The sequence below is a fragment of the Gouania willdenowi genome, chromosome 16, assembly GCF_900634775.1.
Source record: "Gouania willdenowi chromosome 16, fGouWil2.1, whole genome shotgun sequence".
Taxonomy (NCBI): domain Eukaryota; kingdom Metazoa; phylum Chordata; class Actinopteri; order Blenniiformes; family Gobiesocidae; genus Gouania; species Gouania willdenowi.
The window spans coordinates 4,464,345-4,486,976 of NC_041059.1; the positions used below are offsets into that span (position 1 = coordinate 4,464,345).

The window sequence follows — 22,632 nt, forward strand, 5'->3', positions numbered from 1 at the left end:
AATAACGTGGCCGCAGAGCGTCCTGCTTTAATACAGAGGGATGTTTGCAATGAAACAGAACTATTGGCTTCTATAATACACAGTTTTAAATATAAATACTTTAAAATGACCTGAGCTGAGCCTCATTAAAATATGTGTGGGAACAGTTTGTGGTCCATCCTCATCTGCATACGACAGCTTGTTTCACTCTGTAGTGGATCAAACTGTGGCTTCACGTTGGACATAGTATGAAAATAGTTGAATCACTGTGACCAACGTGGACAGAAGTCTGCGTCTGTCAGAGTTTTAACTAATCGCGCAGCAGCAGCGACGCATGAGTCCGTGTGGCTTCAAATGTAACTCAGTCCATATTTCTAGTACAATATAATATTTCACCTTATTGGGGCGCTGCACTTATTCCAGGGTTAGAAGTGCATAAGAGGAAAAGGACTTAAGCACAACGGAGAATGCGCGTAAAGCCAGATTTGAAAGGGAACACCCACATTTCAGGGCTGCTCCACCCACAGTGTGTAACTGGGATGAAGGCGGTAGCGACTGACTTAAGTACGCAGCCAAAAACAGCGCCGCTGTGTGGCTTTTTGGACTTACGTGCATGGGAGAATAGAGCACAAAGAGAGCTACGCAAGACCCATGGCTGTCAATCATCATTATATATGACGTTAAATCCCCTTTTTCAACCTTTTTTTTTTTTTTGACTTACCGTGAGGTAAGTCACGGTAAGTCACGCGAGATGTTCTGAGAGTCACGTGACAGTCTGTGAAAATTCAACATGGCGGCTCGCTGCCTTGACTAGCATACCAACTTTGTTTATTTGCACATATTAACACTTCTTACCGTTAAATCCACGCCACAAATGAGAGCCGACCACGCGCCCTCTCACCAGCCAGAGTGGAGGACCTCGAAGACTTCATCGACCGATATTACGCCGAGTACGTAATGGAATCCGGGTTAGGGTTAGGGTTAATTTAAAAAAAAAAAAAAAAAAAAAAAAAAACCTCAAATAATTTATTTAAAACAAACTTCACAGAAAAATGAGAACTTGAACACAATGTAGGGTGATAATAACTAATGATCACAGCAGAGTTTTGGCTTGGAAAAAGATGATGTGAGTATGAGTATTTTAACTTTACAGTTTGACCCACATCCCATCTGTTATCATTGAGGAGGCGGGGTTTATGACCTATACTGCAGCCAGTCAGCAGGTACAGCTCTAAAAATAAAAGCTTCACTCCACCGGGAGGCTTGTCCCATCCATTCAGCCGTGCATGTGGAGGTGGAGGACACATCTCCTAACATGGCAAGAACATCTAACATGTGGCTCATTATTTAGCTTTATAAACAATGGGGGAGTATTAAAGTTTGGTCTTGGGAGGTTTTTTATCTTCCTCCTTCCCAGTTCTTTTAATTGAACAGCTCCAAATACAAATGACAAGAGAACTACTATTTCACACATGCAGGTGCCGGAGGAAGAAGTCTTTGTTTGTCTATGTCTATCGCTGTTCAAAAGTAAAAAAATAAATTAAAAAAAAAGAAAATAAAGAGGAAGAACTGTCCTCTTCACTCTCAGAAACGTTGTGGTCACATGTACATCAGGGCACCAAATATTAAATTCAATATTTCTTCAACTATTCATTACTCCAGTCTACATATATAAAAACATTATTTGCTTTCCTGGATCTCTGCTCCCTCAGAAACGCTGAGGTTTTTTAAAAAAACTTATTTGTGCTTTTGTTTGTGCTCCGTGCCTCTCAGCAGCCAAATTGTGAAAGCGATTGTTGCATCCTGCTTCCTGTTATAATATACTATATAATAAACACAACACATCATAGATTTTTGACAGCATTTTATTTCTACCTGCACAAAATGGATAAAGATTAGGGCCAATTTTGATAGAGAAAATAATTTTGGGCATATCAAGAATAAAGTCAAAATGTCAAGATTAAAGTAGAAATTTTGAGAATAAAGTGTGAAATATAATCTCGAGATCAAAGTCGAAAAGATGAGATCAAAGTCAAAATTTTGAAAAATGAACTCAAAACACAATATCGTGATAAAAGTCGAAGTTTTGCTAATGAAGTCAAATCTATGGAAGCTAACGAGGGCCAAATGAGGTGTGATGTTTTTATACACTTTTTTAATTAAATAAAATTCCAGAAAAGACGTGCACTGAAGGGGTGAAAAATAAATCAAAAAGAGATTTTGTTTGAATTTGCTTTTAAGTGATGATTTTTGGCCATGTATTTACGTGGCATCGAATCAATACCAACTGTTGCGGGATCGCCCACCACTAGTGTTAGGAGTTTGTTTGTGATGCCTTTAACCGTTCAGGTCCACAGGTTTGATCCTGATGTGAATACCGTTAAGAGAGCGAAGGATGAGTCGACCGACGATGTTCGGTTTGTACGCTGGGTCTTCTATCAGCTGGTAGCGCTTCAGCGCCAGAGCAATCACCACTTTCATCTCATTCATAGCAAAGTTCTGGCCAATGCAGTTTCTGGAGGGAGAAAAACATTCAAATGAGCTACGAATAAAAAAGAAGCACAAACATTAGCATAAAGTTAGCAAACTGAAAAGTGAGCAATTCAAATGACACAGTCTTTAAAGGGGACCTGTAGTGAAAATGTATAAAACAAATAGGTGTTTAATGTATTGCCAATAAACAAAATATGTGCACCTTTAAAAAAATAAAGTTTCTGCTCACAGCGGATTCTATTGATACTATGGATACTACTAACCACATTCCCACCACAATGTTCCCTCTTGTTTCCTTGTGGCTAAATGATGAGCACTTTTCTTGTACAGGACAATTTAAAGTGCTTTACACAACAACAACAAAAAAAAAAAACATCACAGTTCCACTAGCACACCAAAAAAATACATTTAAAAATGAGGAAAAATGAAAACATCTAAAACAATATCAATCCAATAAAACAGTATAATATCAGATATATCAGATATAATAGTGTGACTGTTTAATTAAAAGCTGTTGAATGAAAACGTATTTAACCTTGATTTAAAAGAGTTGAGAGTTTGGGTGGACTTGCAGTTTACTGGGGGTTTGTGTCACAGATGTTTCATTAAAGCTGATCACTGCTTCTCTATGTTTTGTTTTTGTTCTCGGAACATACCTGAGACCTCTGGGTGGTTCATATAGGAGTAGAACAGTGGCGGATGCTTTAAGACTACAAGGGAACCTCAGCTTCCCCTAAAATCAGTGGTCAAATATGTAGTGTTGTGTGTACATTTCATTGACTAAATATATGACAGAACACATGTATGTTTAGTTCAGAATCAGCTTCTTATAACAGGAAACTGACAGTGACAGCGTGACGTTCTTCATTCATTACCGCAGCGTCACAGTGTTAATAAACAGTGGTGAAGTTCAGCTTCAATTGACTTCAATGGGAGAGGATTTAGTGGTTGATCCACTGCAGTCAAACTAGACGCTCATTAGATAAATGCTCGGTTATGACGCACTTAGTCCCGCCCATCGGACGCCGGGCTTCACAGGAGGTCTATGGAGCAGTGGGCTGGATCTGTCTGTTCCGGACGCTGGAACAATGGATGATGATTGGATGATCTGTCTCAGGCTAATTCAATTTTGATTGACAGCGAAATGAGCCAATCAGAGAGTATGACGTTGTAAGCACACAGGCGGGTTTTTCAAATATTTCAGTCCGTTGCTCTGTGTTGACACGGAGACTTTGCTAGGCAAGGCAAGGCAAATTTATTTATATAGCGCATTTCATACTCAAGGCAACTCAATGTGCTTTACATGATAAAACATTCAAATGTTTAAAATCAATAAGAACATTTAAATCAATAAGAACAATTAAAATCATCAGTAAAATCAATTAAAATCATCAGTAAAATCATCATTACATCAACAACATGACAAAAAATCTCTCTCTCAATCATATGCAGTAGAGAAAAAAAGTACCTTTAACTTTGATTTAAAAATGTTCACATTGGATGCTGACTTCAGCTCTGCTGGCAGTTTGTTCCACTTCTTTGCAGCATAACAACTAAAAGCAGCATCACCATGTTTACTGTGAACTCTGGGCTCCACTATCTGATCTGTGTCCATAGATCTGAGAGACCTGCTGGGTTCATACCTGACTAACATGTCACTGATGTATTCTGGACCAAACCCATTCACAGATTTATACACCAGCAGCAGAACTTTAAAGTCTATTCTGAGGCTGACTGGGAGCCAGTGTAAAGACTTTAAAACTGGAGTAATGTGCTCTGACCTCTTTGTTCTGGTTAAGACCCGAGCTGCAGCGTTCTGAACCAGCTGTAGCTGTTTGATGCTCTTTTGGGGGATTCCTGTCAGAAGACCATTACAATAGTCCAGTCTGCTGGAGATAAAAGCATGGACCAGTTTCTCCTGATCTTTCTGAGCCATTAAACCTTTCACTCTGGAGATGTTCTTTAGGTGGTAGAAGGCTGTTTTTGTGATAGATTTGATCTGACTGCTGAATGTAAGATCTGAGTCAATCAGAACACCAAGGTTTTTGACTTGGTCTTTAGCTTTTAAAGATCGAGACTCAAGATAATTGCTGACAGCAGTCCTCTTTTCCTTGTTACCAAAGACAATCACCTCCGTCTTGTCATGGTTTAGTTGAAGGAAGTTTTCACTCATCCAGCAGTTTACTTTTTCTAAACAGTCACACAGCACCTCAATGGTGCTGATCCTCTCATAGCGAATTTGTCTTTGTTTTCATCAACTTCTGACAAACCTAGTGTCTGTTTTTGGTGTTTGTGGAGACTGTTACTGCTTGTGTTGTGAGACTTTTGACCAAACACTCACACTCCAGCGCACAGCAGCTGCGCGCGTGCGTGCGTGTGCGCGCGTGTGTGTGTGATACTCTACAAATAGTTGTTGACAACAAAATGTGAATTGTACTAGAATTCACATTTAAATAAACAGATACATTTTCTGAAGTAGGCAGAAAAATGAGCTTCCCCTGCATGAAAGACCAGCAGCCGCCACTGGAGTAGAAGGTCTGAGATGTATTTTGGTCCTGTACCATGTACATTTATAAGCAATAACAGTATTTTTTAGTAAATTATCTGACTGACTGGAAGCCAATGTAAGGATTTGAGAATTGTAATTATTTGTGGAGACCCCGTCAGCAGTGTTCTGAATTAACTGTAGCTTTTTTTAATGATTTTTCAGGGAGACCTGTGAGGACAGCGTTATAGTAGTCCAGTCTACTAATCTAGTTTGTTAGGGCGTCGTCAGGTGCCGATCCTCGAAAGTAGTGGTGCATCCTCCTGTCAATGAACAGTTAAGCTTTCACGCAGCTTTTATTGCAGTTGCTAGACATATTTTTGCACTTCCAAAACCTACAGTAACTACTCAGCCATGGCTCGTTTCTGATGGTAACAACAGCTCTGTCCGTGAGACTAATTCTGCATGCTTAGTTAACGCAGGACCGCAAACAAGAAGCAGGACGTTGCTGAGAAAGGTGATCTTCTAACATACAACCTGGAAGCTGCTCTTTTATCACTGAAGGAATGGATACACACGGCTGCTTCGTGTTACCTTCCACAATGCACCATTTCTTTAAAGCAACAGTTCATGCCGAACAACGAACTTGCGTACTATCCTGTCCAAAATAGCGGCTCTCCATAGTTTTTGCCCCAAAGTATAAAATAATTCTAAAAAAGTCCTTTTAATGTGTTTATTTCATTAAAAAGGTGCACATATTGTGTTTATTGGTAATACAATAAACACATTTTTGTTTAATTACAAAGCATTGACCCTTGATCCATTAAACTGCTGCTCTCAGTGATTGTTCTTCACTTGTTTGAATAAACACAAAGGGAGGCACTGAGGTCAAGAATATAAAAGTGAGGTCAGATTAATGAGTAGACTCTGCTAAGCTGTAAACTGAGAAAATCATTCACACGCTGTGGACAAACCTTGGCCCGGCTGAGAATGGCACGAATGCATGAGGTGATCTCTTGGAAATGTTCTCTGGTAGGAATCGCAGTGGATCAAAGACCTAATAAAACATGAGGAGAAGATTAGTCTTAAATGCTGTGCATTGGAAATAATATAGAACAGCGAGAGAATAAACCCAGAGTCAAGCATAGGTTTAACCTGTAAATTAACAAAGTGCATAAATACCAGTAGGTCTGTGTGGGTGTTTTCTCAAATAATTTTTGATTGTTTCAGATTATTAGGTCATAGAAGACATTTAGTTATTAATCAGGACTTGCATAACTTACTTCTGGGTTTTCCCACACAGTTGAATTTCTATGCAGTGCATACACACTTGTTCCAACACGTGCACCTGCAAAAAAGAAAGAGTGTAATAAATGGAGAATGTGTGCAATGCATGCAGTACAAGTGCAGCAAACAGACAGCAAATGCAGATTAAAAAGAGTTTAAACAACCCATCAGATGTGTAAAGAGTACTGATATATCTTACTCAACTAGAAATACTGTTACTTGATTGAATTTGAACTCAAGTACAAGTAAAAAGCAGCTCAAATAAATGGTACTCTAATTAAAAGTTACTTACTTTCACCCCCCACCCCCATTGTTTTTGGTAATAAATATTGCCACGGTTCCCTTGCATACAGTAAACATCTCATGTATAAACTTAAAAATAAAGAAACCAAATCGTGCACATTTGGAACTTCTACAAAGGCACCTGTATAAAATAAAAGGTTTGTCAAAATGTAAAATTATTCTTTAAATAAAATAACACCGAGGAATTAAATTCAAAATAAATATAATTATCAGGCTCTGAGTATAGCTACATTTATGAACTCCAAAACTGAGAAAATAACCGGCATTCAATGTTTTGGCGCCGTGCATTGCGTTTAATCTGATTGGTCGGCTATGATGTTGCATACAGAGATGTCCAAAAAAAAAAGTAGTAGGATAAAAAAACATAATAATAATTACATATTATACTATAGCAGTAGTATGGGTGCTCGGTCTCTTAGCAATTCATGATGATATTGATTATGAATGTTTAAAAAAAAAAAAAAAAAAAAAAAAAAAATTCAATTCCATAGAGAAGAATTAAAAACCCCTTCAAAATCTACTTTTTCAAAATTTGGTCTACGAATTATTATTATTATTATTATTATTATTATTATTATTATTATTATTCTTACAAGTGACTCTTTTCTTAGTTGAATCTTTCTTAAAGTATATGTTTATTTAATTTAGTTGAATTCAGTAATGTTGTGAATGTTAAGATTTATTATATTATTGGGGAAATGTTTAGAGAGAATGATTCTTTTCCTTCAGTTGCAGCCACCAGATATTTGTTTGGACCAGCAGAGGGCGCTGGTAACCCAGTGTTTGGTTGGGATGCAACTATTGTGCGCAGTGAAGAAGAGATGCTATGCGCTAGCAGAAAAAACATGACTTTTATAGATATTCACATAATATTACAGATATAGAAGGGGTAAGAAATCATTTATGAACAGGTTTAAGAGTAGAAGGCAGCCAGAAAGAGAGTAGTAGGCGCCCGCTGCCTACGCTTCTGGACATCCCTGTGCTGTCTGGTCATTTCACTCTTTTGTAGTTTCACTATGTCCGTTGATCATTTTAAAACCAAAAAATAATAATTAACTCAGTAAAAGTTGGGTGTACAAATGTAACTAATCACTTTACTTCTTTTGAATCATACTTGATTTTACTCAAAAAAGTACAAGTACCCATAAAAGCAACTAAATTACAGTAACATGAGTACTGTAATCCATTACTTTTACCTGTGCAACCCATGCACGTCCCTTTTGTGCATGGGTTTGAGAAACACTGGCGTAGGGGATCAAAATAATAGCTAGCAGTCCCTACGCTCAACACTGCTGGCGAGAACCCTGATATTCTGTAATGCTTTAAAGAACAGACGTTTAGTTGTGCTTCTTCTATTAGATTTCTGTTTAATCTAAAGTTAAATTTCATGTTATCATTGCATTCTGTTCCTGCTGAGAGGCCAGACATGTAAAACATGTATTCATAAAAAAAATTGCCCCAAGTGCCAAGTTTGTGATTTCCAGAGGTTAATATGACCTCTGCACCAGTCTGTCCACTTTATATTAGGTTGTTAAATTTTGCAATCATTGCCCCTTTGACTTGGAGGTGAAGTTACACTTTAACAGTTCCATGGGTTAAAAGGTTTATAAGTGACTGACTAGCTTTGTAAAACTGTTTCATCCTCACTTACCTGCAGGTAATGTCCTCCCATCACTAAAAGTCATGGGTTTGGTGAGTTTTCTGGCTATTCCTGGAACTGGAGGATACAGACGAAGAGACTCCTTGATGCACATCGTAGTGTACGGAATCTTATTCAGATCCTCCCTAAAAATAAAACCAGACAAAAGCGATGAACTCCAGTTCATCAAAATATAATAACACCTACCACTCCATGGTGTCTTTGCCCTCGAGGACTGTGGTGACCTCCTCCCTGCACATCCTCTGGTGTTCAGGGTGTCGGGCCAGGCAGTAAAGGAGGAAAGATAAGCCGCTGGATGTGGTGTCGTGGCCCTCGAACATGAAGGTGTCCACCTCAGCCTGCACATCCTGGACAGAGAGGCTCTGCTGCTTCTCATCCTGAGGGAGAACAAGATGAGTAGGAATGAATAGATTAGCAAATAATCAATGCTAATTTATCACACTTTGGCCACATTGTGACATCTAAAAAAGCAATGCTGATACTGTCAATAAAATGAGGTTATTTTTATGCTTTTTAAACTGCTTTTGTTAATATTTTTTTGTTCACATTCCCTTTTCAACTTTTAACCCCTTCATCTCCAGCCATTCTCCAACCTATTTCAACCATTCCACCTTTAACATGTTCAGCTCTCTGTTCACTTTCAGCTAAGACCTTCAACCCAGTTCAACCTTTTTCAACTTCCTTCAACTTTAAAAAAAAAAAAAAAAAACTTTATTTAGATTGTTCCAGATCCTTCAACGTATTTCAACAATTTTCATCATATCTTCTGCATTATTTCACAGGCTAGGCTAATACTAGGCTTGTGCTAATGCTATGCAAATGCTAATCCAGTGCTTGGTTGATGCTAATGTTAGGCTAAACTAAATTCCTTGTATTGTTTTTAAACTGTACTTGGCAAATAAAACAGATTTTGAAACTAATGCTAGGCTAACGCTTAGTTAATGCTATTGCTAGGTTAATGCTAGGCTAATGCTAGCTACTGCTGATGTTAGCCTAATGCTAATGCTAGCTAATGTTAATGTTAATGAGTTAGGTTAATGCTAATGCTAGCTAATGTTAATGTTAATGAGTTAGGTTAATGCTAATGCTAGCTAATGCTAATGTTAGACTAATGTTAATGTAAGGCTAATGGTAATGATAAGTTAATGCTTGACTAATGCTAATGCAGTGTTCGACGACGCGGGCCAGCACCTGCATCCTCATTTACATTTTCTTCAGGAAATTTATGGATAAACAAATATTCTAGTAATTTTTTTAATTCAGGTACAGTGAGATGAAGTTCATTAGCAACGCCTCTGGGAAACTTCATTCCTGTCCAAGCCCCCTTCAGATGCTCCAAAGAAAAATGTTAAATTCATTAATTTTAAAACAAAAATATAATTATTTCCCAACTTTTAAACAAAGAATTAAAATTGTCAAATGTGTACTCTTTTAATAAGTTTAATTTTATATTTTCAGAATAAATGCATATGTTTATACAGTAGTGCACATTATAACAGCCCTCTGATATGCACAGACATGTCTGTCTGGGCACGGATAGGATGGAAGTTTCCACAGGAATTCCACGACTCTACATAAAACTAAGTCTGAATGAAAAAGGCTGTTATATAATCTTCACTTCAGCTGAAAGAAGGTCTGACTGCTGCTTTTTAATGAGTGGTCTATAATATGCTGAACAGGTTTATTCCCCTATTCTCACTGATTTTTACAGACTATGACTCCTTTTTTTTTTTTAGCTGTGTCATATTATGCAGATGTTTGAAGAAAACCTATAACCTATAACTATTTTTGACAGTTTAAAACCTATTTTAAAATCTGTTTTTAAAGAAAAAGTTGCTGTTTAGGTTCCAAAAGTGGGTCACAGAACTATTTTCTGAGAGGAGGGGTGCAGGCTTTGTTGTGAGAGGCATTAGAAGCACACACTTATCAATAAGATATGATTTAAAGTTATTTCTTAATAGCGTGCAGTTATAAGAGAACGACGAACAGTACACACGGATACTTTGATGAATAAATCAAGCCACTAATATGCTTCAGATGGAAAAACCTGCAGCACTAACTCACTAATTAATATAAAAAGGGGTTGTTATATCATATCACAGCAAGAATATAGATCTATGCATTCATATTTTCAAAAGAGATAAATGCAAGCCAGACAAATAGAGTTTGAATTTAGATTCTTTCAATTATACATTTTTAAATAATCTAAGTCTATTTTACACCTTTAACAAAACGTGGTCATGAATTAGTATCTTTTTTCTTCAGTTCTTACCAACAACATTATTATTATTTTTTAAAGAAGTTTTATTTTTGAACATGTTTTGTTTATTCATCTATTCATTTTCCATTAAAATGTGTTTGGTTGTTTACAAAAACCATTGCCTGCTTTGTGTTCCTTAGAGGCAATTTTTTAAATATAGTTTTTAAATAAAAAGCAGCTAATTGAAATTGATTCAAATGAATCTTGTTGAGTTTTTATAAAAATAAATAAATTTGATAACAAATTAAAAAAATATATAAAGAATTATATCTATTTAGGTCATGGTTTTGTATCCGAAGAGGTTGTAAAATTTGACGAAGTAGAATGTATTCTTTTTTCATATGACAGATCAAAATTGACGTCAGGGTTGGGGTTAATTTCATGTTTCAATTTCAGTTACATTTAAAATTATCCATATTCAATTACAATTAAGGTGATTGCCATTTTTTCCAATTCCAACTATTATTTTTCCCCTGAAAGTCAAATACTATTTACGTTCTCAATTACTCAAGTTCATATTTGATTAATCACAATTACTGAGCCTTTATCAAATAACTTAAAATTGAACCTGTGTTAGCTTTCTGTTAGCCTCTCTTATGCTAACAGGTCAGTTTTGACCCATGTTTTAAATCAGCTGTAAAATACACAAAAAAACATTATCTATCATCCAGTTTGTTTTTCATCTCTTGTTTACCTTGTTATGCTTCTTTATCCATGAAATCATTGCAATTAAAAAGTCAATTATCTGAACTCAATTCAATCAAAATCATAATTATGTCATAATTGTAATTAATTGTCAATTATGCGATCACAATTGTAATTGCTTGATATAATATAACGTACTCTTGCAGAGAGAAGGATGTCCAGAAAATCCAAGTATCTCTTGGCCTGTATGCGGTTCAACTCAGAATCTTCCTTAAGCGCTGCTTTTCTCTTTTGTATAACTTCCTCTTTGAGAAACAAAACAACACATAATAATGATATAAAAATAGGATATAAGAGCAACACTGCACCGTAGCAATGAACTGTTTTGTTATAGTTTTAGAGATGTGTAAATTAAATACTTGCTTACCTGTGTGGCTGTGAGCCACTTTGCACGCTTTTCTGTATCTGAAACCATGTGGGCTCAGGTGGAAAATGAGGTCACTGTGATAAGGAAACATCCTGAGCCGCAAGTTGATTAGACTACTCAGTTCAAACACTGCCTTGATGTATGCATTCGTCCCACTGAAATGACAAAGTACCCAAGAATGAGTTGTTAGAATAATAAGCAGTAAAGAAGTAAATAAAGAGAATAGAAATATGGTCATTCCATGTCATTTCAACACATTTTCATGATATCTCACACATTTTGGTCTCAATTTTCACCAATTGTTCCATTAACATTAACTAGGCACACTTTAAGTGTTTTGTTTGATCGGATGTAAACTTTTTGAGATATGGACAATTTAGTGAATGTGTCGGTTTTCTTCCATTTTCAGCATCCAATATCTCACGAACAACACCACATAGGAAACTGAAATATGGTATAATAATACAGCTCCACCCACTCTCTCAGAATATATAAAAATATCTGCTATACATCCTATCTGGTGGACATGTCAGCCCCTTAAAATTGGAAAAAGTTCATCAGGGTTTGGGTCTGGAACATGTTTGGGTCTTCAGTAAACAACTTAGCATATGCCACAGCTCCCTGTAATTTGATCAGCTTAGAGCTATGCGGGGCCGGCTTTAGGTCATTTGGTGCCCTAGGCAAGAGTGGAGTTTGACCCACCCCCCTCTGCCCCCCATGACTGCATAAAATAGATATTTTTGTATCCAAGTCTATACAGTGTGTACACATAATTATTTATTTTAAATATGAAGACAAAAAAAAAAAAAAACGCTATTCTGTGACACAACAAACCACTGAAAAAAAAATACAACCTATTTTAAAATTTTTAATAATGCACTATAATACAATATAACACCTACAAGTATAGTGAAAATGTCTCAAGGGAACAATAACAAAAACGTTGTAAAATCCAAAAGCAGATGGAAACCCTCCAGCAAATGGCGCCCTAGACAGCCGCCTGTGTTGCCTGTCGGGCAGGCCGGCCCTGAAACTATGTACATGACTGTTCACATCACTAATGATTAGTCACATATATGCATTGGTTCTTGGGTGACATTTGTTCAATAACCTAATAATAATGTGACGACAAGTACTTTTGCAGCCTCACCTTTCAGTTTGACAGTTGCTGTTGCAGCTGAAAGCACACTTTAGAATAGTGTCCAATGTCATAAGGCTAACGTTTTCAAATAATTCAAAAACCTCGTTGGTGTTTGCAAATTTTTCCCATTTGTCCTGGAGAGAAACAAGAGAACAGATGGTACATGTCAGCAGGATATGGACCAAAAAAACAATAAACTAAAAACAACCTCCTTTGTTATCCTAAGCCTGATGTAACATCATGCTTTGGTCAGAATATCAAAGATCAGTTCTTTATGCCAGTGGTTCTCAAACTTTTCATCCCGCAACCCCCAAAATAAAGGTTCCAGAGAGCGGGGAGTCATGTGGAGACAGTGCCATCTATAAGGTGGAATAAAGGGGACCATCCATAAAGTCAGCAAAATGATGGTCCATTATTGTGTCCATTTATTTATTTATTTATCTGACTAATATCAACTTTTATCAAGGAAGTTTAGTACTATTTGGGCCATAGTATATAGTCATCATCTTACAGATGTAAAACCTTGTTTTAAGCAGAAAGAAAATGAGTTAAAAATGACAAAAAAAATGGTGGAAAATGTGGTGAAATGGGATTTTAAAAACCAAAAGTTGCAATTTAGAGTGGCCGATATTGGAACATTTAGTTTAAACTGGCAAATAATGGGCATGACATATCGTGAATGTGGTTAAATTGGCAAAAATAAGCATGAAATATGTTGAAAAGAGGTTAATAGTGGGTCAACATATGTGACATTAGAAATGGAAGTGATGTAGTTAAATTGCATTAAAAGGAGCATAAATACGGCAAGAAAACGTGATTTAAATAGGTTAAAATATGGTAAGTTTAGTGCAGTTGCAGAAGAAGGTTAAAAATTAAGCAAAAATGGGCTCAAATTGTTCACAAAACATTCTTAGTTTCTTGAAGGCCTCTGGTGACCCCCTCCTAGTGTCTCGCGACCCCAAATTGGGGTCCTAACCCCAAGGTTGAGAACCCCTGCTTTACACTGTGAGATTTGAACGTGACAGTTAAACAGTGACGTACATACCAACATGATTTGAGCAGACTCTGACATCAGTTTTACGTATGGTTTCAACACATCATAGTGAAAACCAGGAGTCAGGAGTCTTCGATGACGAAACCACTTCTGACCTTTTGACAGCAACAAACCTCCGCCTGGTGACAATGTAAAAAATCAGTCAGTGTGTGAGGGAACAATCCATGTACTCTTTGTTCTTTGGTTATTCAGTTTTAAAACCAAATCAAAATAAGAAATAAACAGTGTCCTTTTTTTGTTTTACTACATAAAAATCAAAGACCAGACAAGCAGCGTTTTTCTGTTTTTAAAATTCAATCTTGTTCTGTTTGTGTAGAATTTGGATATTTAAGGGGAAACTAGGATGATAGCTTCATGTTTTAATCTCACCACACAGACAAAAAAAGGAGAAACGCATAAGTGACATCTACCTATAAAGCTATAAATCTCTGTCTGTCTGTCTGTGTTCCTCAAATATCTCTGCGAAACAGGCTCAGACTGACCTGAGACTTTCAACATGGCTGCTGCTTGGTTCAAAGGTGTCCAACGTCGAATTTGTTTGGACTGCAATAATACCGTTAATGAATTATTTCATAAAATTGTCCACTGCCACCGGAGCGGAGCCACTAGAGTCACGTGCGTAACAAAGCCAATCGCTGCACGCCGTAGCCACGTGCGCGGCAGAGCCAATCACTGGAGAGCCCACCCCCACCTCCTGGTTTTGAGCAGCAATCCGCTGTGTGTATGTGTCTAGCGAGAGCGAGTGCGTGTGCAGGGGGCTGGGCAGAGGCTCTGTGTCAGGGTAGCAGAGCTCAGACGGGGGGGTGGGTCGAGGAACGGTGTTTCACGGCTGCCCCAAGGCGTCCGCTGTGGCTTCACTTTTTGCTCGCTTTGGGTGAACTGTGTGTGTGTGTGTGTAATTCATAATTAAATTGGCATTAGGAATCAAGTGTTTACAAGGTCAGTTTAAAGAGGATTCAACTTTTATTCTGAATTAAAGAGGAGTTAAAGCTCCCATGTAAAAGTGAGTGTCTCAAAGTGTTTCTCCAGGCATAACTTCATGCTGGTACATTGCTTTTTCCCAATTTAAATATATGAAAACACAATGGTTATCTCTCTACACAATGCACAACAAACCTAAATGTCCCTGACGTCCCACCTTCAAACACAACCTCATTTGGCCATTCATGAAAATGCTACTTAACCTCCCACTTTCCTATAGCAATACATACTTCTTACAGGCATTGCACTAGTTACTGATGAACTGATGAATTGAAAAGTTATTAATACATAAATCAAAACAAAAACATTGGCGTTATGTAAAACATGCACATGATATGTGATTAAAGGAACCAGTAGTGGTGTAATGAATGTACTGATGCTCCTCGTTTCTTGTGATCAACTTCCGTGTGTGTTGACAGCTGCTGTTAGTGGCTAGTGGTAAAATATATATTTTTATTGCCCTCAAAAAAGCAGTAATTTTTTGCAAAAGTGACAAATGGTAGAAGTTCTTTCTAACATCTACTGTTCCTCACAGTCACCAGTTTATCTGGATACTATTTGGACCGTAACACTGTCCGGTAAAGTTGGTAGATATTCACAGATTCAGACTTTAACTCATTAACGAAACATCATCGACACACAAATTACACCTCTTTGCCATCGGTGTGAGGTGGACAACATGCTACAAGATCATTTTATCAAACGCAGCAGAGTAAAAGTCCACCCCCATCTGTGGGTTCACTCTGTGTAGTGAGCTTAAAACATGAAGCTTTCGTCCTAGTTTCCCTGTAAAAATCCAAATATCACACAAACAGAATTCTAAAACAGAAAAACGCTGCTTGTCTGGTTTTTTATTTTTCTGTATTTCTGTTTTGGTCTTAAGTCATTAAAACACAATAAACACACTGTTTATTTGTTATTTTGTTTCTTTTTTTTTTTTTTAAATGGAATAACCGGAGAATGAAGGGTACACGGATTGGGAAGAATTAAGCAAAATTTTTTAAAAAATGGATTTTCCAAGGAAAACGCAGCTGGGCAAAGGCAACACGTCTCACCAATCCAAGACTCCAAAAAACCATATCCAAACTCATCCTTAGGCTCTGAGGGGGAAAAAAAGCAAAGGAGATTATTTTCACAGTCTAGCGTGTTAGCTTAGCGGAAAAAAAAAAAAAAACAAACCCCATAGAGCTCACACACCTGTTGATGTTAGAATGCTTTTTACATAATCTGGATGGTGTGCATTGATGAAACAGATTGAAGGACCAAACCATAAAGGGTACGCATAGGGATACTGTTTCCCCCAATCAACGATCTTGTCTAAATCAGTCCCATCTTGTTTGAACTAAAGGAAAAATGACAACAAATGAAAAGCTGATATCACTTACAGTTGCTGGAGATGAAATTTCTTCTTTTTTAATCAGATAAAGACATAGTCCCTCATTCATCAACCTTGTGTGAAAACGGGTTTAAATTTGAGTTCATGTTTGGTCGTACGACATGACCAACGTGTGATTTATGAAACATTCGTATTTGACCAATCTCAGCGTCAATCGGGTGTTGATAACTACGGCAGCTGAATCTGATCGTCATTAACCTGTTACGCCCTCCTGTTTATGAGGCCCCGCCCACTGAGGTCAAACAAGAAAAGAAACTTTTCCTTGATGAAAATTGGCATCCTCTCATCTGAGCTGAGGAAAACTAATATGTGCTTTTTGAACATGTGAAAACTGGAAGTAAAGAAGCTCCTTTAAATGCTCTGTGGAAGAGGATCAGGAGGTGACGTCTGCCCCCCTGTGTGCTACACACGGAAAATTTATTTCGACCTCAATTGACATTAAAAGAAAATAACGATCAAAATCTTTTTTTTTTAAAAAAGGACTAAAAATGACTAAATGTTGTCCCTTGTCTGTGTTTATTATGCCTTCAGCCAATTTCACCAATAATTCTCATGTCAGGGCTTTTATTGTGAAAAAAACAACAAGTTCTTCTTTATCTGTAGTGATTGTATATTGCTGTGCTTTGATAAACCAATATAAGATATTTGTTTGGAATGACGTTTTGAAACAATTGATACAAAATTGTGTTTTGGTTGTTTTCTCATTATCCAAAATACTCAAACTGTAATCATCAATATTTTCAAATGTTTGCACATCTTCTGTTTTCTTTTATTCTGTGTCTAAAGTTTTACATTTGTTAACTAACAATGTTTTACTTTACTGAATGAAGTTATGGAACTGGTACTTTATTTTTTAACTTTAACTGAAATCATTCATTAAAAGCAAGTTTCAACATTAAAAAAAAGTTTTAAAAAAATCACCAACTCAAATCTTAACTTTAAAAATGATTGATGAAAAGTTGATGAAGGTGAAATAATTGTAACAGACAGGCATCTGGTGGCCCGGGGGCCACATGAGGCCCCCAAATTAACCACACAGAATGACTCCAAGAACACATGAAATAATGGGGAAAAAACACAAAATACAATGGAACAAAAAATACACAAAAGGGCAACAAATACACACAAACTACTCCAAAAATATACACATTTCAAATTATGTCCAAAAATTTTATGCAAAACTAGTCATAATGACTCCAAAATATGTACAAAATTACTCAAAAAAGACAACAAAATGCGGAAAATTACTCTCATAAACACACGAAAAGAAAGAGAAATAAACAATACGACTTCAAAAACACACAATATGACAACAAAAATACACAAAATTACTCCAAAAATGCAAAAAGACTACAAATGAACTCTGAAAACACAAAATTACTTTAAAAATTACAATATTAACAAAAATACACAAAAGGACAACAAAAATATGCAAACTACTCCAAAGATATACAAATGTTCAACACATGTACACACGAATAGATACAAAATATCAACATAACTAATCTACTCCAAAAACAAAAAGAAATAACAAAATACACAAAAACAACTCTAAAAACATACAAAATGAAAAAACAAAAAACAAATGTGCAATATGACAAGAAAAATGAACAAAATTAGTCCAAAAATGCAAAAACTGACATCAAAAATATACAAAATGCCTCGAAACACACACACAAAAAAATATGCATCCATCCATCTACTAACGAACAACTGTGTTGTTATGACTATTTTATTTTCATATCTGTGTATCCTGATTTATTCTTAACAATATTTAGTTACTGTTTTTATCCTACACATATTCTAGATTATGATGCACATTTTTCGAGATTTTCATTGAAAAATAAAGAGATGCACAAAGAATGACGTCACCATAACATGTTTAATGTATTGACTGATTTACCTCGAGCATGTTTCCAAAGAGAAAGTTGGGTGGCGGTCCAGGGAAGGCCTTGGTGTATCGCAGCACATCTTTCCTGCTCACAATCAGAATAGTGAGTTTATAAAGGACGAGGACGAGGCTGAGAGCAGAGAACAGGAGCACAAACACTGACACACAGTCCGACTGAAGAGACTCCAGCGCCATGACGAAGCAACAACGAAGCTTTCTGCACAAAACTACAGCGTTTAGTTTGTGTGAATAAGTGACAGTGACAGAATTTAAGAGAAACTCAGGCTGACCGAGAGGTGGAGGTGGGCGGAGCAACAAATAAACTGGGACTGGACGTAACCTAGCGACGGACAGCCAAACGAGCACGATCCGATTATGTAACAAAGACCCGATATGTAACAACTACCCGTTATACATATTTTTTTTTAAAAAATGCAATAAAATACGAAATGTAATAACCATAAATGTAATTAAAAATAAACAACGATAATTAAACCCAAAATGTTACCCACTGGTAATGTAAGATGCTGAGCCCAAAATGTAAAAAAAGTTCTGCCTTTAAAAAAACAAAAAAAAAACAAAACCCATATATTTATGTATACGTATATAACATAATTTTATTTACATATATTAATAATTTTACATGTATATAGAGTCATGTTTTGTGTTTTTCTTGTCTTTTTGTGCACTTTTGTTGTCATTTTTGTATGTTTTTTTAGTTACCTTGTGTATTTTTGTTGTTGTTTTGTTCATTTTTGTAGCAGTTTTGTGTTGTACTGTTTTTTTTTTTTTTTTAAAGCTGTTTTTGCTGTTTTTTTGTATTTTAATATCATTTTGTGCATTTACTTTGGGGGCTGCATCCAATTAGACCCCCATTTCTACCCTAACAACATCTTTACAAAATGTCAGCATAAAAATTCAGATCAGCAGTTCTAGTTTTGTGTGTTTTCCTTGTCTTTTACTGTCTTTTTATAATGTTTTTTTTTTTTCTTTTCTTTTTTTATAAGTATATTTCACTGTATTCTTGCTGGGCTTTTTTGTTGTCGTGTTTTTTAATATCATTTTGTGCGTTTACTTTTTGGCCACGTACAATTAGACCAAGAGCTGCATGATTAATAAATTGACAATATAATTAAAACATACACACATACTTGTTATCATTGGTTCATTATTTGTGGTTATGGCAATCTAAAATTAAATGAATCATTCTATGTTTTAATCTGGGTTGACATACTTATGGAATAAACGTGGATGTTTCTGAAGTGTGAGTAATAAACTCGTCCACTAGGTGGCAGTGGTGAACCTTAGAGCTGGATATAAAACACCATCTAACGAACAGAGGAAGTTAGTCTTTGTTTAATGTTTAGCAGTGGCGGCTAACAATTGCAGTTACTGCATTAACTTCTTTATGTAGAGACAAACATTTTCCTGCTCATATTAAGTTGCAAAAGGGTTAAAAGCTCCCTGCAGGCTAAGCATGGTGCCATAAGACAGCATAGCACTCGATGCTAACAGGCTTGTTTGTAGCATTAGCATAGCATTAGCATAGCATCGAGACTGACTTGACCTGAACTAAACAAGACAACAACGGCAGCGTTTTAACTTCATATTTGGACTTTATCTGGAGTAGACTCTACAGGTAAATATTCATCCGAGATGGATACTTTAAATGAGTTAAAAGTACTGGAATTAGTTTACTCACTGTGGTAAGTAAAGTTAGCTTCTTTGGGACGCTAATGATGCAGATGCACAGCTGTAACAAATACTGTTATAATTAACAGTGGTCGTTAACATACAGAAACATCACTGGATAAATTGCATTTATTTGCTATTTTTTATCGTCTTTATTCATCTAAAATGCTCACAAATCTCAACGTACATTGATGTGCACATGATTATCTAGTTTTGGCCAAATATTTACTTTTTAAAAATTGTTAAACTAGTTTATTTCATACAAGTCCCTTAAAATGAATACAAATAAATGCACGATAAATGTTTTAAGTATTACATTGTAAAAAAAAAAATAAAATAAAAAATTCATAAATAATTATAGATTTTTATGTTCCATAACATAAGCCATATTATTATGTTTATATTTTTTGTATTAGCATTGGCAATGCCTTGAGCTTTTTTCAATCTATACAAGAAGATGTCTATTCTGTTTATTGTTATATTTTGTTTTCATGAAACATTTGTATAATTAATGAAAGGATATTCTAACCATAGAAAGACATTTAAAAAAAAAAAAAAAAAACTCAACATTTGTTTATCTTTTGTTCTATTAACGTATTATGTATTTAATTTTCTTTTTTTAAAGGTAGAGTAAGAATGGAGGCTCCTCCCGTCACCGTGATGCCCGTCACTGGTGGAACGATCAATATGATGGAGTATCTGTTGCAGGGTAAGTCACACACACATCTGTAGATAAATGAAACTATTTAACATTTATTTATTCTTTTAATTACTATACATGTGGATACTTTGCGTGACCAATGTTTTCATATGTTTACTTTTGCGTATCAACTTTTACTGAGTTATGCGACAATCAGGAGGCTTAAACACTGCCTTACTCGCAGTTTGGGACAAATTATTTGAATATATTAAAAATAAACTGTATTTTTCTTGTTGATGTTTTGTGTGTTTCTGGCGTATTTTCTGTTTTTTTTTTTTCTTTTCTGTAATGCATTTTTCTTGTATATTTTTTGGCTATTCTTGCTGTTGCTTTGTGTATTTTAATATAATTATGTGCCCCTGGGTCACCAGTTCACGATGTCTGCACTAAACAAAGAAAATAAAAGAAAAAAGCCAACATACATAATTAACTAAAAGACTGTTAATTAAATAAGGATTAAATACAAGTGCACGCATTAAAAAATAAATAATAATAATACTAATGTACAAATATAATACAGGTATATACAAGAATCAAGAAGCTGTTGGGTATTGTCATGTGCTGATATACCCACAGGGGTAAAAAATCTGTCTACTTAATTAAATAAAGTAGTAGTTTCTGTGTGTGTTGTGGTGATTATTCCAGGCAGTGTGTTAGACCAGGCCCTGGAGAGTCTCCTGCATCGTCTGCGAGGCCTGTGTGACAACATGGAGCCTGAAACGTTCACTGATCACGAGCTGGTGTACCTGCTAAAGGGCCAGCAGGGAAACCCGTTCATCCTGCGCGCCCGCCGCTCCCTCTCCCACCCCAACGCCCCCTGGCACCTGCGCTACCTGGGCCAGCCCGAGGTGGGGGACAAGAGCCGCCACGCGCTGGTGCGCAACTGCGTGGACGTAGCCGCGTCCCACAGCCTCCCTGAGTTCCTCAACGAGATGGGCTTTCGCATGGACCACGAGTTTGTGACCAACGGACACATATTTCGAAAGGGAGGGATGAAAATTGTGGTGAGCAAGCTGTCCCGGGTCCTGGTTCCTGGGAACACGGAGAACACGGAGCGTCTGTCGCTGTCGTACCTGGTGGAGCTGAGCGTGTTGGCGCCTGCTGGTCAGGACACCGTCTCTGAGGACATGCGCAGCTTCGCTGAGCAACTCAAACCACTGGTTCACCTGGAGAAAATAGACCCCAGTAAACAAAGACATTAATTATGACAAAAATAACCATGTTTATGTTGATTTTTACACTGTTTTTTTACACTATTTTTTCTGTCATTGAAATGAAGTAAAGCTTTGATTTGACTGATACACTTTTTGCCAGTGATTTTTCATTTTGATCACATGTCAAGTAAGGCTTCACAATTAATTGATATATCAAAATGTTATTTATTGAGGGAAATCAGAAAATCAATTTTCCAATTTAATCTTGTCTAATTCAGGCACGAGTCTCTTTTGTGAGTTTATTTATTATTATTTTTTTTAATGCAAGGTTCTTTTTTAAAAATGCTGACGGAATAATTTTTGGTTGGGCAGGTTGTTGTTTTATGAAACCCACAGGAGATTTAACATTCTTTGCTAAAGCTTGCACTTTATTCCCAATATGGACATTTGTTTTCACTTTTTCAATTAAAAGAGAAATCTTGCAATAATTATTATTATTTATTTATTTTTTAAAAAAAGGGAAAAAATTGAGTTTTCAAAGTAAAAAAAAAAAAAAAAAAATCAAGATTTGATTTTTAGCTAAAATTGTGCATCCTTAACGTCAAGTAAGGGTGTAAGAATTTAGTTTTTTGGCTATATATATCGCAATATTTCACTGGGCGATTACCGCATCGATCCAAAAAATGTCCAAATTGATTTTTTTTTTTAATCCTGTTTTTTTAAAGAAAAAGATTATTTGTTTGCGCTAACATGTGCAGAGCACGTAAGAATTTAAGAACTTAACAGAATCACAATCGGTTGTAGAAGCAAAAGTTAAACTTGTTTGAAAAATGTAATTTGACAGTTTGATAAACATTCTCCTTGTTTTTGATATTTGTACTTGAATTACAGTTAGTTACCATTTACTTGTTCCCACTAATTAAAAAAATAAATTGTATTTTATACCATTTTGTACTTGTGAAGGTGAAATTTGTAACTATGAATATCGTATTGTTTAGTATCGGAGCATATCGTATCGTGACACGTAAATGGTGAACTGTATCATGAGAATGCACACCCCTATTGTCAAGTTTTGTTCACAAGA

The 22,632-nt window shown here is 36.1% G+C and overlaps 2 protein-coding genes across 3 annotated transcripts; one reads left to right on the forward strand and one right to left on the reverse strand.

Moving 5' to 3' along the window:
- Window positions 1-1,026: 1,026 nt before the first annotated feature.
- LOC114477880 (cytochrome P450 4B1-like) lies at window positions 1,027-18,298 on the reverse strand. 2 transcript variants are annotated; one of them, XM_028470547.1, is made up of 12 exons: window positions 18,015-18,298; window positions 15,913-16,057; window positions 15,771-15,815; window positions 13,726-13,853; window positions 12,690-12,814; window positions 11,540-11,694; window positions 11,311-11,417; window positions 8,394-8,584; window positions 8,199-8,332; window positions 6,241-6,305; window positions 5,932-6,014; window positions 1,029-2,494 (listed from the first exon to the last, which is right to left on the reverse strand). In XM_028470547.1, the coding sequence occupies exons 1-12, from the start codon at window positions 18,195-18,197 to the stop codon at window positions 2,317-2,319; spliced, it is 1,539 nt and encodes a 512-aa protein (XP_028326348.1). In that variant the 5' UTR covers window positions 18,198-18,298; the 3' UTR covers window positions 1,029-2,316. The 2 variants fall into 2 exon arrangements, with proteins under 2 accessions (XP_028326349.1, XP_028326348.1); XM_028470548.1 differs by lacking the exons at window positions 15,771-15,815; window positions 15,913-16,057; window positions 18,015-18,298 and adding an exon at window positions 14,217-14,569 and having other exon boundaries at window positions 1,027-2,494.
- Window positions 18,299-19,310: 1,012 nt separating this feature from the next.
- On the forward strand, window positions 19,311-22,374 carry med18 (mediator of RNA polymerase II transcription, subunit 18 homolog (yeast)). Its single transcript, XM_028471091.1, has 3 exons — window positions 19,311-19,641; window positions 20,320-20,403; window positions 21,040-22,374. Exons 2-3 carry the CDS (start codon window positions 20,331-20,333, stop codon window positions 21,594-21,596), a joined length of 630 nt encoding a protein of 209 aa, XP_028326892.1. The 5' UTR covers window positions 19,311-19,641; window positions 20,320-20,330; the 3' UTR covers window positions 21,597-22,374.
- Window positions 22,375-22,632: the final 258 nt, after the last annotated feature.

Coding starts and splice junctions, on each gene's coding strand:
- LOC114477880 (XM_028470547.1), bottom strand. CDS start 18,197: ATGGCGCTGGAGTCTCTTCAGTCGGACTGTGTGTCAGTGTTTGTGCTC. Junction 8,585..11,310: donor ACATCCTTCTCTCTGCAAGA/GTACGTTATATT, acceptor GTTCTCCCTCAG/GATGAGAAGCAGCAGAGCCT. Junction 8,333..8,393: donor GGCAAAGACACCATGGAGTG/GTAGGTGTTATT, acceptor TTTTATTTTTAG/GGAGGATCTGAATAAGATTC.
- med18 (XM_028471091.1), top strand. CDS start 20,331: ATGGAGGCTCCTCCCGTCACCGTGATGCCCGTCACTGGTGGAACGATC. Junction 20,404..21,039: donor GATGGAGTATCTGTTGCAGG/GTAAGTCACACA, acceptor TGATTATTCCAG/GCAGTGTGTTAGACCAGGCC.